The sequence below is a fragment of the Aulonocara stuartgranti genome (assembly GCF_965226115.1).
Source record: "Aulonocara stuartgranti genome assembly, chromosome: 22".
NCBI classification, from domain to species: Eukaryota; Metazoa; Chordata; class Actinopteri; order Cichliformes; family Cichlidae; genus Aulonocara; species Aulonocara stuartgranti.
In genome coordinates, this window is record NC_138957.1 from 9,557,466 (window position 1) to 9,572,870 (window position 15,405).

General features: G+C 39.9%; 1 protein-coding gene across 4 annotated transcripts in view; it reads right to left on the minus strand.

Annotated features, from left to right (window-relative positions):
- The window catches only part of trappc9 (trafficking protein particle complex subunit 9), a 233,478-nt gene that overhangs the window by 110,469 nt on the left and 107,604 nt on the right, over window positions 1-15,405 (minus strand). For all 4 annotated transcript variants that reach the window (XM_082521363.1, XM_082521361.1, XM_082521362.1 and 1 more), the window contains one exon: window positions 93-235. In XM_082521363.1, coding sequence (XP_082377489.1) covers window positions 93-235 — 143 coding nt within the window. The remainder of the gene's footprint in view (window positions 1-92; window positions 236-15,405) is intronic.

Sequence of the window (15,405 nt, forward strand, 5' to 3'; positions counted from 1 at the left end):
TCTTTAGATAAACTTCTTTATGTAAAAATTTTGATTTTTACAGTAAAATAAACATAAAAAACAGAAAGGCTATACAATTTTTTAATAGTTACCTGGTAGCAGGGAGGGTGCTGACTCGGGTGAAAAACACTGAAGGTTCCACATCAACATGGACACCCAAAGACAGCTCCCTGTAGTAGCCTTCAACTTTGCCTGCTCCCCCCGAGTACTTGAAGTTCAGCACCGCCTCCAAAGTCTGCAAAAGAACAGACGAGGGGAAAAAATGTAGATCAAAACAAACTAAAACAAGCAGGCACAGGTGTTGCAAAGTTACTCCAAAACAGATGATTCATGAACAACATGTCACATCCTAAAACTGAGAGGAGAAGGTGTTGAGTGTGGGTGAAAAAGCGTGGATTTTCTGGCTGTGTGCCACTATAATGGGGGGAGGGTGGTGGAGATTGGACACACAGAATTACTCAAAGGTACTCTGTGCTGGGGAGAGAGGAAGGGCCACAGGATAAGCAGCCAAGTGGGCGAAGCGTGGGGAAATTAAAAGTGGCAGTTTATGGTGAGCGAGCACTAGCTGACTCAGGCAATGGGGCTGAAACAGGGTAAAAGGATCATCCAAGGTCCTGCTTTTTTTTCTTATGCAGCATATATCATCTCTCTGAAAATTGCTGATGGAGGAACTGGCTGCGCCTTTCTAGAGAAAAAAAAAATCACTGATTCCTTGATTATTTTCGCTCTTTGTCCACTTTTGTGGAGGCTGAGAGCCAAAATGGAATGATTTGGAGCCTGCTGGCTAGACGGCTGACCTATTACAACCTTAATGAACAAAGCAGAGCCCACTGAGCAATGAGAGATAACAACATTAGAGAGAATTATTATTATTGTACATTCGACAGCTTAATTCCAAACTTACACTTATCTGGTACGGTTCTGGCTTTATTTCACGTTCTGGTATATTTTCATGTTCTACAAACCTACACTCTTCCTTATACATTATAATGCCCTCCATGGCGCCATGGATTCCCATGAAAGCTATTCATCTTCCCCTTAGGATGAAACCATTAGCATGCTTAAACGAGTATCCTTTCTCTTTTGGGTGCAGATGTGCAGCTCAGTCTTGTCCTGTTATGTTGCCTGTGACAGAAGCTCTCAGCCACCGATGATGCCGTCTTGAGATGCCTTTCCTTGCGACTGAACCCAAAATGACAACTTGACCCTTGTAACCTTAATGACTCACATGATGGCAGGGTGGGGAGCAGTGTTTCACAAAGGACTTACACCTTGGCTTATGTGACCCTTAAAGACTGACATTATTATTATTATTATTATTATTATTATTATTATAATTATAGGGTAGATCAGTTGCTCTCAGGACCACCACCAAGGGGAGAACCCCACTGTGGATTAAACATTAAACATATGGGACTCCATCAGTTTTTAGGAAGGAATAAGGAAGAGTGTACTAAGGTGTGCCTTAGTATTAAGCTTTGTAACCTTACATGTTCAACAGAACATTAACAATGTTAAACACCCCCAAATTATCCAGATTCACAGAAGTTAGTAAACCTAAATATCATGAAGCTGATACGAGTTGATTTTCATCCAGCTTAACCAGACATTTCAAAATGAGTAGATATTTCTAAGCGAATTCATCTATTTTGTCTTATTTAATTGTAACATAATCTTTCCCACACTGCAACAGTGTAATCTACATTACATTACTACAACCAGATGATTTCATTGACCAACATGAAGGTCAATGAAACAAGACCTAAGCAACTCAACAAACAAACATACGTTTCAGCTTTGCTAATGCTAATGCTTTCCAGACATGCTCACTTAGGACTCGACACTAACTAAAACTGACAAACAGGTGCTGGTTGGTCTTTTATTCACCTTCCTCTTGCATTTAAAAAAAATCATATTTAGTACAGTCTGACTGCATGTGTAACGCCACAATCAGCCAGAGAGAGCTCTAATGACGCTGTCTTATGCTTTACATACACACATGCTGAAGCAGACGTAAAAATTGACATGATTACAGTAATAAGTGGTGTTTGCTTAATCTGCCAAGTAGTTCAGGTTAATTAAAAATGAGTTAAATTACCTGAAAAAGTAAGAAAATGTTAAATGGAGTGGTGGATAATATAAGGGGGCAAATTGCAATGATGTGTTGTTCATTAGTGAACTCATCCAAATGGAATCACAGCTACTGCATTAAGATATGTGCATCAACTTTGAGATGTTTGATCTTAAAGCAAATGCACAACTTTGTTATTTTTAAGCAGCAGTCACCTGACTCCTATTTTCAAAACTGTCTGTCACAATATCCTCTTCACAGTAATGAACATTACATCTTTATACATAAAAAATAACTAGTTTATGGGGGGACTGACAGAATAAGACATGGACAGTAACAGTATAGTGTGAAGTCTTTGGACTTATAAAAACACATGGTACAGTGGTAAATGGTAAATGGCCTGTATTTGTATAGCGCTTTACTAAACCAGTCATCCACCCATTCACACACACATTCACACAAGCTACATTGTAGCCACAGCTGCCCTGGGGCGCACTGACAGAGGCTGGATCCTGGAATGTTGGTCATACATCACATCACCCAATGAGTCTCAAAAACAGTGATGGTTTGACAAAATGTAACAAAGGTCACTAACTTTTAAATTACAAATAAATAACTATACTAGACAAGGTACGGAAACAGTATGTAAGTAATACAGCTGAAGCCTATGATTTATTACTGGGCTGTACATAAATGCATTGATGTATATTTAAAATAATGCATGCAAGCCAAAACTGTCTTAATTAAATGACACATGACCTGAAACTGTGTTTCTTGCACTAATTTGGCTTCGAGTGGAAGAACAAGAAGAGAAAAAAAAGACAAAAAAAACTTTACACTTCACTGAAAGTCATCCATCTGTTAGTGGCAGATCAGTGTACTCAAATACCAAACAGCTAGAATAATGTGCTGTTAAACCCCTGGTCTTAGTATCATATCAACAGCATCAGAATGCTTAATTTTAAGTCCAACCTTGTGATCCAATGCAAAATAAAACAAAGGCTGCAAATGAAAACTCTGATATCCTCCGAATACTTTCGTCCTCTACTACTACTGTGAAAGTGAAGCGGTGGAGCCAGTCTGCTTTGGATCTGGACGAAGAACAGCTGTCTTACAGTTCCAAGAAGAGACAGACTCACGCTGTGCTGGCAGCAGAATGAAAGGAACAGCATGTTGATATAAATCTCATTTAAATTGATTGACTAAATTCCCTCTGCTTCCTTGAGTAGAGAAACCGGTTGTAGACAGTTTCCAGGATAAGTCCACATTTTCTCTCACTTGTTTTCCTCCAACAAAGAACAACTTTATCCTCCTAACACCGTTATCTAAAGCATTGCTCTGCAGCAGAACTCGTCTGTTGTCAAAATTATTTTAAACACATCAAACAGCCATAACATTGCACTGGGACACAAAATGCTTCATTCAAACAAACAACCGATGCTTCATATCTCGAAAGTGTATTGCAACATATTTGTTTATAGTGAGTATTTCTAACAGTGAGACATAAAAAGATATGCAAGTCATTTTTCCTCCAAGCCGACCCGTTGCTATGTTACGTAAGTGTCATCTTGTGGCTGCCTATGTGGTACTAATAACTTCAACATGATCCTCTCGAGGATCAGCGATTGTCTCAGCGACACTATCAAACAGCGATTGTATACTCTGATTCTCTCTTCAGTCCAGGGCCAGCCCCTGAGCTCCTCGTTCATTCAATTCTCGCTCTGCTCTTGGCCCTCTTAGGACTAAACGCCAATCACACCATGCTAAAAATACGTCCTTCTGTAATGAGCTGGCTGTGCTAGGAGCATGCCAGTAACAACACACTGCTTTAATAGCACAACACAATGCCTGGCTGCAAAGATGCATAGAAACATCATGATCAGTGAGAATGCCCAGATTTGAGCAATGACTTTACCAAAGTGTTCACCATCACTGACAACTAGAGGTTGTATTTGGTGTGTGTGTGTGTGTGGTGGGGGGGGGGGGGGGGGGGGGGGGGGGGGGGTGTTAAAGTCTCGTAGTTTGTGACCAGCAAAAAATTTAAAAAAGGCAAAGCAAGAGGAAATAAATTAAAAGAGCTTCAGTTAATTTATTCTAGTGAATGGTTATCAGCCTTTTGTGAAATAGGATAAAGCAGGAATACTGACAGAACTGAAATAACAGTGACAAATATTAAAAGTGACACTAAACCTGTAAATCTGCAATGATCACCACACTAGCATATGTGTAACTGCTAAGATTAGCCACAATAAGCAACCAAATAAATTCAGTTTAGTTCTAGTCAGTTTTACTGCACTTGAGTTCAACTTTTCAGCTGTGCAAAAACAGCAACGCGTCTCAAAACAAATTAGTGTCTCTCAAAAAAGTCCATAAACACCTGGAAACTGAGGACACCAGCTTGCTGGAGTGGAGAGTAAAGTCGTCCCATTCTGACTGTTCCAACAGTTCTGGCTGATCTTTCACATACTTTTTGTTTCTTGACGCTTTAAACGTGTTCAACTGGTGAAAGGTCTGGACTGTAGGCAGGCCAGCTTACTACCTACTCTTCTACTAAAAAGTCATGCTGTTGTGCTAAATGCAGTATACAGTTCAGTATTGTCTTGCTGAAATATAAGAGGGCTGGAATGCTCGAAGAACTGTGTACCAATGGTGTCTTTCCAGATGTGTAAACTATATATCCATAGGCAATATATATACATATCCCCATACATGCAGACTTTTGTTTGTTTTATTCGATGTGCTTCCCATGACAGAATTGTGGCCATTTTTAATGCAGCACTGCCCAATGGCCTGAAGATCACATATGTCCAACATTGGTTTCCAGCCTTATTCATTGCCCACAGAGATTTCCCTAGATTTTGCTAAGATTTACAGACATTACATTTATGTAGAGGAACATTACACTGAAATTGGTCACAATTTGCAAACAGGTTTTTTACAGATTAATTAATTTTCATCCAGCTGTAATTCTGAGAAACTCTCAGGTGTAAAAAGAGGATCTTAGACATGTTACTGACCGGCTCCCAGTTGACCTAATGAGCTACAAAATGTTTCTCCAGCTGTTTTTTTTTTAGTACCACTTACTTTTCCAACCTTTTGTTACTCACACCTAATTCAAAATGAGCTCATATTTTATTAAAGCAGTAATATTTTCTATTTTAAACATTTGATACGTTTTCTGTTGTGAATAAAATGTGGGTTGATGATTGCATTTTATTTCTATTTACATCTTAAATAGTGCCCAAAGTCTTTCAGAATTGGGTTAGTGTGAATAGTTTAAAACAAACAATACATTTGGTTAACGTATCTCATAAAAATGAATCAGTTCTCTTACATATTTTAAAATAATTGAATTAACTCTACAAATAGAGAACTTGCAAACTATATTTAGATTGAGTAAAGGCTTTAATATTTGATATTTGATTGCTTTTATCCAGACCTTAGTTATCGTGTCTGAAAGATGCGTCTCAGAGTCTCAGTCTCTGCAAAATAAAACACTATCAAAGGACGTAATTCTCAAAGACAAGCACACAATGAGATATGTGAAAAATAAAAAGGCATCTCGGATTACCATCGGAATAATAGTACAGTAATGTGTAAAAACGGCTCCACACTAAACCCAAAGATCTTAACTCTAAGAAGAGCTGAAGAATATAAAAGACCTTGAAGATCGTTTTTGCTGATTATTCGCTTCAAACCTTGGTGAGAGTGCAAGGAACCAAATGACATAGAAATGATTCAGGATAACAGCTGGCAGTTAATATTATTGCTATCTAGCTTGTGCTAAGCCATTTATAATTGCTCACTCTGCACCTGTGACTTGGTGGTAAAAAATCCACACAGGTCAGTGGACACAGGACAATGCTTACCTCTGCACAACCTACTAACTACTGTTCAACAGCTTAATATAAAAAGGGACCAAAAATGGTGAATCTTACCAAAATAAACTTACATATCCAGACAGAGAAGAAAACAGGGTGTTTTCTTTGCACCAACATCTTTGCAAACCTTATGCCAGCAATGACACGAAAAGACCGTTTACATTTTTAGAAACCAATTTGCAACCATTCCTACACATTTTTATGCCTGTATTGATGTTTTTCTACATGCTTGATAATAACATCACAATTAAGCTGGTTTAAATTAATATAAATGTACTACAGAAAACCACCATTGCCTTGTGTCTTCATTGGCCTTTTTTAAAATCTTTTTAAAAACACTTACTCACTGCAGACAGGACACGGATGGCAGATTGGCTTTTACCTTGAATGCCATCACGCCACATTGCTGTGTTGTGTCACAACAAAACCCCATAAGACCATCCTCTGTGTTCATCAACACAAAATACAGCATCTGTTCGACAATGGATGTGCACACACACTCCTACACATAATGGATTAACAAAAAAGGAGAAGACAAGACAAATAACTGAAGGCTTTTTGAATGCACTGGAATGGAGATAAAGACCCTGACGCATCGTGCTGAGAAGATTATGGCATGGCCACACGTCTCCTGACAGGAATACTAAGAAGCAGCATCACAGTGACAGGTAGGCAGAAATGGGGACTCTCAAAAATGCACAAACTTACGAGGTTTATTGACTGCTGTTTGTTGGCACAAAGGCAATGCTTTGGTGTTTCTTAGAGGACTTCAACATTTTGGAAAATTCACTTATAGGCTGTCTTACTCAGGTAATCAATATCAATTTAAGCAGTGTGGATTCAATACCAACGCAGTTCCTTGACAGCATAGTCAAGCACACAATGCAATTACCACTGAAGGCACACGTATAGTCAATGAAATAAAAATAACATCAATTTTTGAAGTCTCTAATGCTTTGAAGAACAATCAACAGTCAAAAATGCAAAGAATTCTGTGACTAATGTGTTGTTTGTTTCACTTTTTCTTCTGTTTGAGCAGAAAATGCATTGCTTGACACAACTTTTGCGATGACTCAGCAGTCCATCTGCATCTGAAGGACAAAGGTCACTCTTTCGAGGATGCCAATGTTCACATTTTGGACAGAGAGGACAGATGGTTTGAAAGAGGAGTTAAAGAGGACATCTATGTCCACTGTGAACGACCATCTTCGAACAGAGGCGGTGGTTTACGTCACAAACTGTCTGCCATCTATAATCCAGTTTACAGATCCCTTCCCAGACGCCTTAACGCCCACTCACATCCTCGGCCATTTGACATCAGTAAATCACATGACAGGGTGGGGGCTAGGGTTCACAATGGGTTCACCCGAAACCCTGGCTGATTGTGACTAGAGATGGACCGATCCGATATTACGTATCGGTATCGGTCCGATACTGACCTAAATTACTGGATCGGATATCGGAGAAAAATAAAAAATGTAATCCGATCCATTAAATATCACGAAAGCACCTCACAAAACTTGCAACACGCCGTAACTCGCCTCAGAACGTTAGCACGTCGGAGCAGTATGCATCACGTGATAGAGCGGCTGTGGCATGCGGGACCTGTCGGTGGTCTGGATAGCATTTGGAGCTTCGCTAGCAACCCGGCATTTCATCTCCGACAAAGTTATCCCCGAGAGAAGTAAAGCAAGTGTGTAAGTCCATCTCTGAATGTTTGTAAAGCATTCCTGCGTTAAGCTTACCAAACGATATATGGAGCGACTGCCTCTTCTGGCTGCTACTTCAATCATGAAACTGCTTAATGATCAGCTGATCGGCTTTTCTGTCGCGAGTCCGTCTCTCTTGTTTGTTTTTGGCCCACTTTGCACCAGAAAGAGGAAACCAGCGGCTGAACAACAGCAGCACGTTTAAGCTTGATCAGCTGTTGTTAGAATTTATTTATTATTACTTTCTACTCGAGGATCTTTTTCTACGTAGCTGACGGCTGGTAACTGTGCAGGGGCGGATCTAGCAAAGTTTAGCCAGGGGGGGCGATAGGGCATTAACAGGGAAAAGGGGGCACAAAGACATACTTTTCTTTCTTATTCTCATTTAAAATGTCTAGCTTTTAATAAATAATTATCCGAATCTTACACCCAAAGTTTTAATCTGATGTAAAAGGAATAGAAGTCAATTACTGTATATAGTGACTATTAAGTCTAATATATATACCCTAGTAAGCTATAGTACTTTTTCCTTTGGGAAGGTACCATCTGTGCAGTCTGCAATTTTGTTGAAGAAAGATGTTGAATCTATTTAATATTTCTTGAAAAAGAATTGATTTCTGTGCTTTTTTTTTTTTCACACTGCATCAAATTAAGGTTGATTACGTCGATTAAGCATCATGAGGTGGAGCGTGAGGGGTGGTTCCCCATTTTTTATTTATTTATTTTTGTTGTTGCTGGGAGTTGGAACCCTATTAGTTAGGTTGCTTAATATTTACGCTAAGTACTCTTTAAAATACCAGAATAGGGAGGATGGTGTAGGTTTAAGTTTATTAGATTGATCAGTATTGCTGAACTATGAATTTATTTTTTTTTTGCATACAGGTATAACAGAATAGCTTTAGTGTAGTTGTTGTTTTAAACTTGAGTATGAACTTATACAAAATGCAGCAAGATATTTAAAAAACAGTTTTGTTGATTAAAAAACACTATATCGGATTCATATCGGTATCGGCAGATATCCAAATTTATGATATCGGTATCGGTATCGGACATAAAAAAAGTGGTATCGTGCCATCTCTAATTGTGACCCACACCCATTTTCACACCTTGGCTTGTGTGATTAGGCAGAGAATCAACAGGGCGTCCATGACCCTCTTGGGGACACTTGCATAGGGCTTAAAATCCGGGGCTCTCCACCAATTGTTCTTAGAACTCAAGAAGCTTCTCGGATGAGAGGTGAAACGTCTTCAAGGAAACTTAATGAAGTCCAGACGCTTTTCTTTCCAAGCTCCTTAGACTACGAAGACCTGGATGACTGAGAACCTTCACAGACAACCTCTGCAATGGTTTCCCAGTTCAGTGTGTTGTGGAAGCAGATGGGAGCCATGAAACTCTCCCACATCCATGGTCAATCACCATGTCTCTGAATGATTTACAATCAGAATAGGGCTGGGCGATATATCGAGCTTTTTAAAAATATCGATATATTTTTATACGAGATATAAGATGTGACAATATCCTTTATATCGATATAGTCTATGTTATGCTATAATTATACTTGTGGAGCCGCAAGTTTGCCTCTCTTTCGTCCACTTTTGTCTCTACGCAACATTACTCGGCCTCGCCTCTCCTTCACTGAACACAACTCCCCCTCCTCCCCCATAGCTTCACCTGCAGGCAGCGACAAGATGGACACGGCAAATCTCCGTTAACGAGTTACTGCGCATCGCCCCGTGCGTGGGGCTGGACGGCGTCAACGTGTTAACGAGCAATCCACGCTAACGAGCTAATCACGCTAACGCCATGCACAGCCTAAAATCCTTTCATTTTCTCAAAAGTTGACAGCGCGCCTTATGTATGAATTCTGGTTGTGCTTGATGACCGCAAACCGATTTTATGTGAAACACGGCGCTCAGCAATCTGTCAAAAAATGTTTTAGTTCGACTTTGGTAAGCTACGGAACTGCACCGCTTGATGGATTGTTGGAGCATTACGGCTACCGTAGTCCGGAGGCTGGCGGAGTGATACGTACTGTGCTTCAACGTAATATTACCGTATTGTGTGTGTATAAGGACCATAAATGGCACCTGTTAAGAGACATGGTTACAAAGACGATTTCAAACTCCAGGCTGTCAGTCACACAGTAGAAGTTGGTTACAGAGCAGCTGTGAAATCTGTCTTTGTTATTATGCTCAGCGTCTCTTTGTTATGCACAAAAACAACAGTTTTCTTTTATTTATGGAGCATTATTATTTAATAAATGCTCGTAATTTATTTTTGAGTAGTTTTTTTTCATGTACATCTACGCTGTATGTTAATAAAAGTGCCTGTGTGACATCTGGGACACAGCTTTGACTAAGAACTCTCTTTTTGTTCTTACTTTATGGCTTTAAAAAAAATATCGAGATATATATCTTATATCGCCATCCAGCTAAAAAATATCGAGATATGAATTGTAGGTCATATCGCCCAGCCCTAAATCAGAACCAAATGATTTCTCTCAAGACGACATGACCAGGTCATACACCTATGCTCTGCATTCCTCTCCTGCTCATCAATTATACATAAAATTACTACAGAATCATCCGATTATTTCTATAGATTTGTACTAAGTTTAAGTTGTACTCAAAATTTGAGACATACAAGGTGAACAGGACTGGAGATAGCACAGTCCCTTGTGAAGCTTCTATACTACACCTCACCGTATAAGTTAGGGTAGGGCTGGGCCATATCATACCGTTCACGGTAATACCGGTATAATGTTCAGCAATGATAAGAAAATGAAATATGGCGATAGAATATGGGTAAAACGCGCATGCGCAGTCCCTTTGTTTTCATACGTACATGGCGGAAAAAGCATGGCGGCGACGGAGAATAAGAAGGGCGAAAGCGGATCGTTGAATGAAATGAACCAGAATTGGTTTGTAAAAATGCTGCAACTTCAGTGGTGTGGAACTGGTTTAGCTTTCGTCCATCAGATACACAACAAGGCACTATTTTTGGTAGTGCATGCTAGCGGGCCGTCGTTATTACCGTGTTGTTTGGAAAATACGTCACACTTAAAATCAATCCTTTGGTTTTTCTGAAAATCGACAGTGCCCCTTATAATCCCATGTGCCTTATGTATGAATTCTGGTTGTGTTTACTGACCTCGAAACGATTTTATGTGCACGGCGCTCGAAAATCTGTCAAATGTTTTAGTACGACTTTGCTGAGCTACGAAGCCGCACCGCTTGATGGATTGTCGGAGCATTACAGCTATCGTAGGCAGGCGCCTCGCAGAGTGATACGTACTGCGCTTCCACATAATATTACCGTATTGTGTGTGTATAACCTCTTTTTAAGTTTTCTGGATATTATACATGGTTATGCTGAGGATATGTCAGCCAGTTTCCACTGGAAAGGTCTTTTGGTTAAACTGTCAGCAAAGAATTTGCATTTGCACTGTTACATTTTTATATAACTTTAATGCACATAAAAAACAGCTGCTTGTTTAAGTGAAAATACATTGATGGTTTTTGGGGGAGTTTGCACTAATAAAGTTGTGGAGTTGTAAAGTGTTTTGTCTAGTGTCAATTATATCGTCAGTTATATCGTTATCGCAAATTTTCAGATGTATGTCGTGATAAATATTTTTGGTCACAGCACAGCCCAGTCTCACATACCGCATCACTCAGTACTCCATGAGATTTGGATGTATTTACTGATATTTCTTAAAGCTTCTCCATCAGCAGCAGATGGATTGTGGGGAATGTACCTGACAACTCAAACGCACTGTTTCTAACAAGCAGCCACTTCTGTCAGAATGAGATTAAGCTCTTTGCAGCATACAGATGATTTGGTCACCCATTCCCAGAAGAACAACGGTGAACACTTCTTTGTTACATGAAACAGTCAGGATGGTATCTTCTGCTGCTTCAGACTCAGTTTACAAATGTGGCTCAGGATCCATGACAGCAGCCAAGGACTAATAAAAAAGTAAAACACTAAATTATAATTTTTTAAAAAAAATTTTTTAAACAGGTGTGTTGGATTTCTCTGGGACCTGTTCATGGTTGAAAGGTAACAGGGCAATTCCTGCAATCAGTGCCTTTAAAGCAGACAGAAAGAGGACGTACTCTGAAAAACAAATGATAACTTTCAGCTGCTCCCTTATTTCCCAGCAGGTCACCACAGTGGATGGATCTGCATGTTTTGCTTTGACATTTGACATCAGATGCCCTTTTTCACAAAACCATTTGTTCATTTGCCATACGGTAATTCTTTTTGTAACACTGTTTAGTGGCAGAAAATTCCACATTTCTTTCCTATGATTGTTAATAAATAGCATATTTGAATAATCCCTTCCCTCTTTAAAATAATGAACAAGGGTATGCTAACAGATCACGACCTCAGCCACTTAAAATGCTCTTATTATTGTACCAGTTGTAACAATATTGACACAGCCATGTTTGGGTAATGTTTTTTAATACCATCGTGCAATCTTTTTTAACTTAGTTTTTGACATTTTTATTAAACACTAGTTTGGCTTTGTGGATATGTTGCTATCACATTCAATCCAACAAATGGTTTGAAGAATGAAAACATACGAGATCAGAACACTTTCATAGGTATAGAATTGGTCTCTCTCTGAGTCGAGCCTTATTAGGAAAAGCTAAGCAATCTGACCTAACTAAGGTCACTCAATTCCTTAAGATTTCATTTAAAGTGCATTTCATTCCACCACCTCCTGGTTTAATCTTACTCATTAGACATGTACAGTGGGATACAAAAGTTTGGGCAACCTTGTTAATAGTCATTATTTTCCTGTATAAATCGTTGGTTGCTACAATAAAAAATGTCAGTTAAATATATCATATAGGAGACACACACAGTGATATTTGAGAAGTGAAATAAAGTTTATTGGATTTACAGAAAGTGTGCAATAATTGTTTAAACAAAATCAGGCAGGTGCATAAATTTGGGCACTGTTGTCATTTTGTTGATTCCAAAACCTTCATACACAGGTGAATCCAGTAATGAGAAAGAGTATTTAAGGGGCTCAATTGTAAGTTTCCCTCCTCTTTTAATTTTCTCTGAAGAGTAGCAACATGGGGGTCTCAAAACAACTCTCAAATGACCTGAAGACAAAGATTGTTGACCATCATGGTTTAGGGGAAGGATACAGAAAGCTGTCTCAGGGATTTAAGCTGTCTGTTTCCACAGGTAGGAACATACTGAGACAATGGAAGACCACAGGCTCAGTTCAAGTTAAGGCTCGAAGTGGCAGACCAAGAAAAATCTCGGATAGACAGAAGCGACGAATGGTGAGAACAGTCGGAGTCGACCCACAGACCAGCACCAAAGACCTACAACATCATCTTGCAGCAGATGGAGTCACTGTGCATCGTTCAACCATTCGGCGCGCTTTACACAAGGAGATGATGTATGTGAGAGTGATGCAGAGGAAGCCTTTTCTCCACCCACAGCACAAACAGAGCCGCTTGAGGTTTGCTAAAGTACATTTGGACAAACCAGCTTCATTCTGGAATAAGATGCTGTGGACTGATGAAACTAAGATTGAGTTATTTGGGCATAACAAAGGGGCATTATGCATGGAGGAAAAAGAACACAGCATTCCAAGAAAAACACCTGCTACCTACAGTGAAATATGGTGGTGGTTCCCTCATGCTGTGGGGCTGTGTGGCCAGTGCAGGGACTGGGAATCTTGTCAAAGTTGAGGGACACATGGATTCCACTCAGTATCAGCAGATTCTGGAGACCAATGTCCAGGAATCAGTGACAAAGCTGAAGCTGCGCCGGGGCTGGATCGTTCACCAAGACAACGACCCGAAACACTGCTCAAAATCCACTAAGGCATTCATGCAGAGGAACAAGTACAACATGTCTGTGAAGGTTCTCAGTCATCCAGGTCATCGTAGTCAAAGGAGCTTGAAAAGAAAAGTGTCTGGACTTCTTTAAGTTACTTGAAGATGTTTCACCTCTCATCCGAGAAGCTTCTTCAGTTCTAAGGTCAAATGGTGGAGAGCCCCAGATTTAAACCTAGTGGGAGTAAGCATGACATCCCGGTGCATTTCAGACCCAGCAACACGCTCAGACAAAAACTGGTTCACCCGAAAGACAAAACTCCTAAACACAGACCTAACAATGTGGTGTATGCTGTACAGTACAGCGAGGAATGCTCAGACCTCTACATTGGAGAGACCAAACAGCCACTTCACAAGCGCATGGCACAACACAGAAGAGCCACCTCCACAGGACAAGACTCAGCAGTCCATCTGCATCTAAAGGTCAAAGGTCACTCTTTCGAGGATGCCAATGTTCACATTTTGGACAGAGAGGACAGATGGTTTGAAAGAGGAGTGAAAGAAGCCATCTATGTCCACTGTGAGCGACCATCTTTGAACAGAGGCGGGGGTTTACGACACCAACTGTCTGCCATCTATAATCCAGTTTTGAGATCCCTTCCCAGACGCCTTAACGCCCACTCACATCCTGGGCCATCTGACCTCAGGAATTCGCATGATAAGGTGGGGCCAGGTTTCACAATGAACACACCCGAAACCCTGGCTGATTAGGACCCACACCCAGTTTCACACCTTGGCTCAGGCAATTAGAGGATCATCAGGGGGTCCTTTTGTCCCTCTGTGGGGGGTTACTCCCACTAGGTTTAAATCTGGGACTCCCCACAATTTGACCTTAGAACTGAAGAAGCTTCTCGGATGAGAGGTGAAACGTCTTCAAGCAACTTAAAGAAGTCCAGACGCTTTTCTTTCCAAGCTCCTTTGACAACAAGTACAACGTTCTGGAACGGCCATCTCAGTCCCCAGACCTGAATATTATTGAAAATCTGTGGTGTGAGTTAAAGAGAGTTGTCCGTGCTCGGAAGCCATCAAACCTGATGTCCAAAATACCTTCAACCACAATCCAGACTCTCATTGGAACCTACCGCCTTTTGCAGAAATTACAGCCTCTAAACAGGCTGTAATTTCTGCAAAAGGCGGATCTACTAAATATTGATTTCATTCCTTTTTTTGTGGTGCCCAAATTTATGCACCTGCCTGATTTTGTTTAAACAATTATTGCACACTTTCTGTAAATCCAATAAACTTAATTTCACTTCTCAAATATCACTGTGTCTCCCCTATATGATATATTTAACTGACATTTTTTTTATTGTAACAATCAACGATTTATATAGGAAAATAATGACTATTAACAAGGTTCCCCAAACTTTTGCATCCCACTGTATATTATATGGAGGTCTTTGTTCATTTATCTCAGGCATACTGGGTAAAGTTTAATAAAAACAAATGCTTCAAAAAGAATGAATGTTTGTCTTCCACAGTCTATTTCCTTTTAAAAAAAAAACAATGTTAGATTAACACTAATTTAATGGCAGTAACTGCAGACACAAGCACACAGAAAGAGACTTTCACCACATTATTTCCACAGACCTAGACCTACAAACCTAGAAATGGCATAAATCAAAGATTATTATTGTTTGAAAACATTTACTTTTTCAACTTGATCTTGTTCTTGTTTTTATTATCTGGAATCCAAGTCATCTTTTATTTTCAGATTTTCCATCATATCTGGGGCAGGTGGTTGAACGCAGGGTTGACAGAGGGTCACGGTGTACTTTAACAATGAGATGAAATTGTAGCCTCCGTGTCTAATTGTCCTTAAAATGAGGCTTGACCCCTGCTTCGGTTGCATCTGCCTAGTGGCAGGGAAGCGAGCT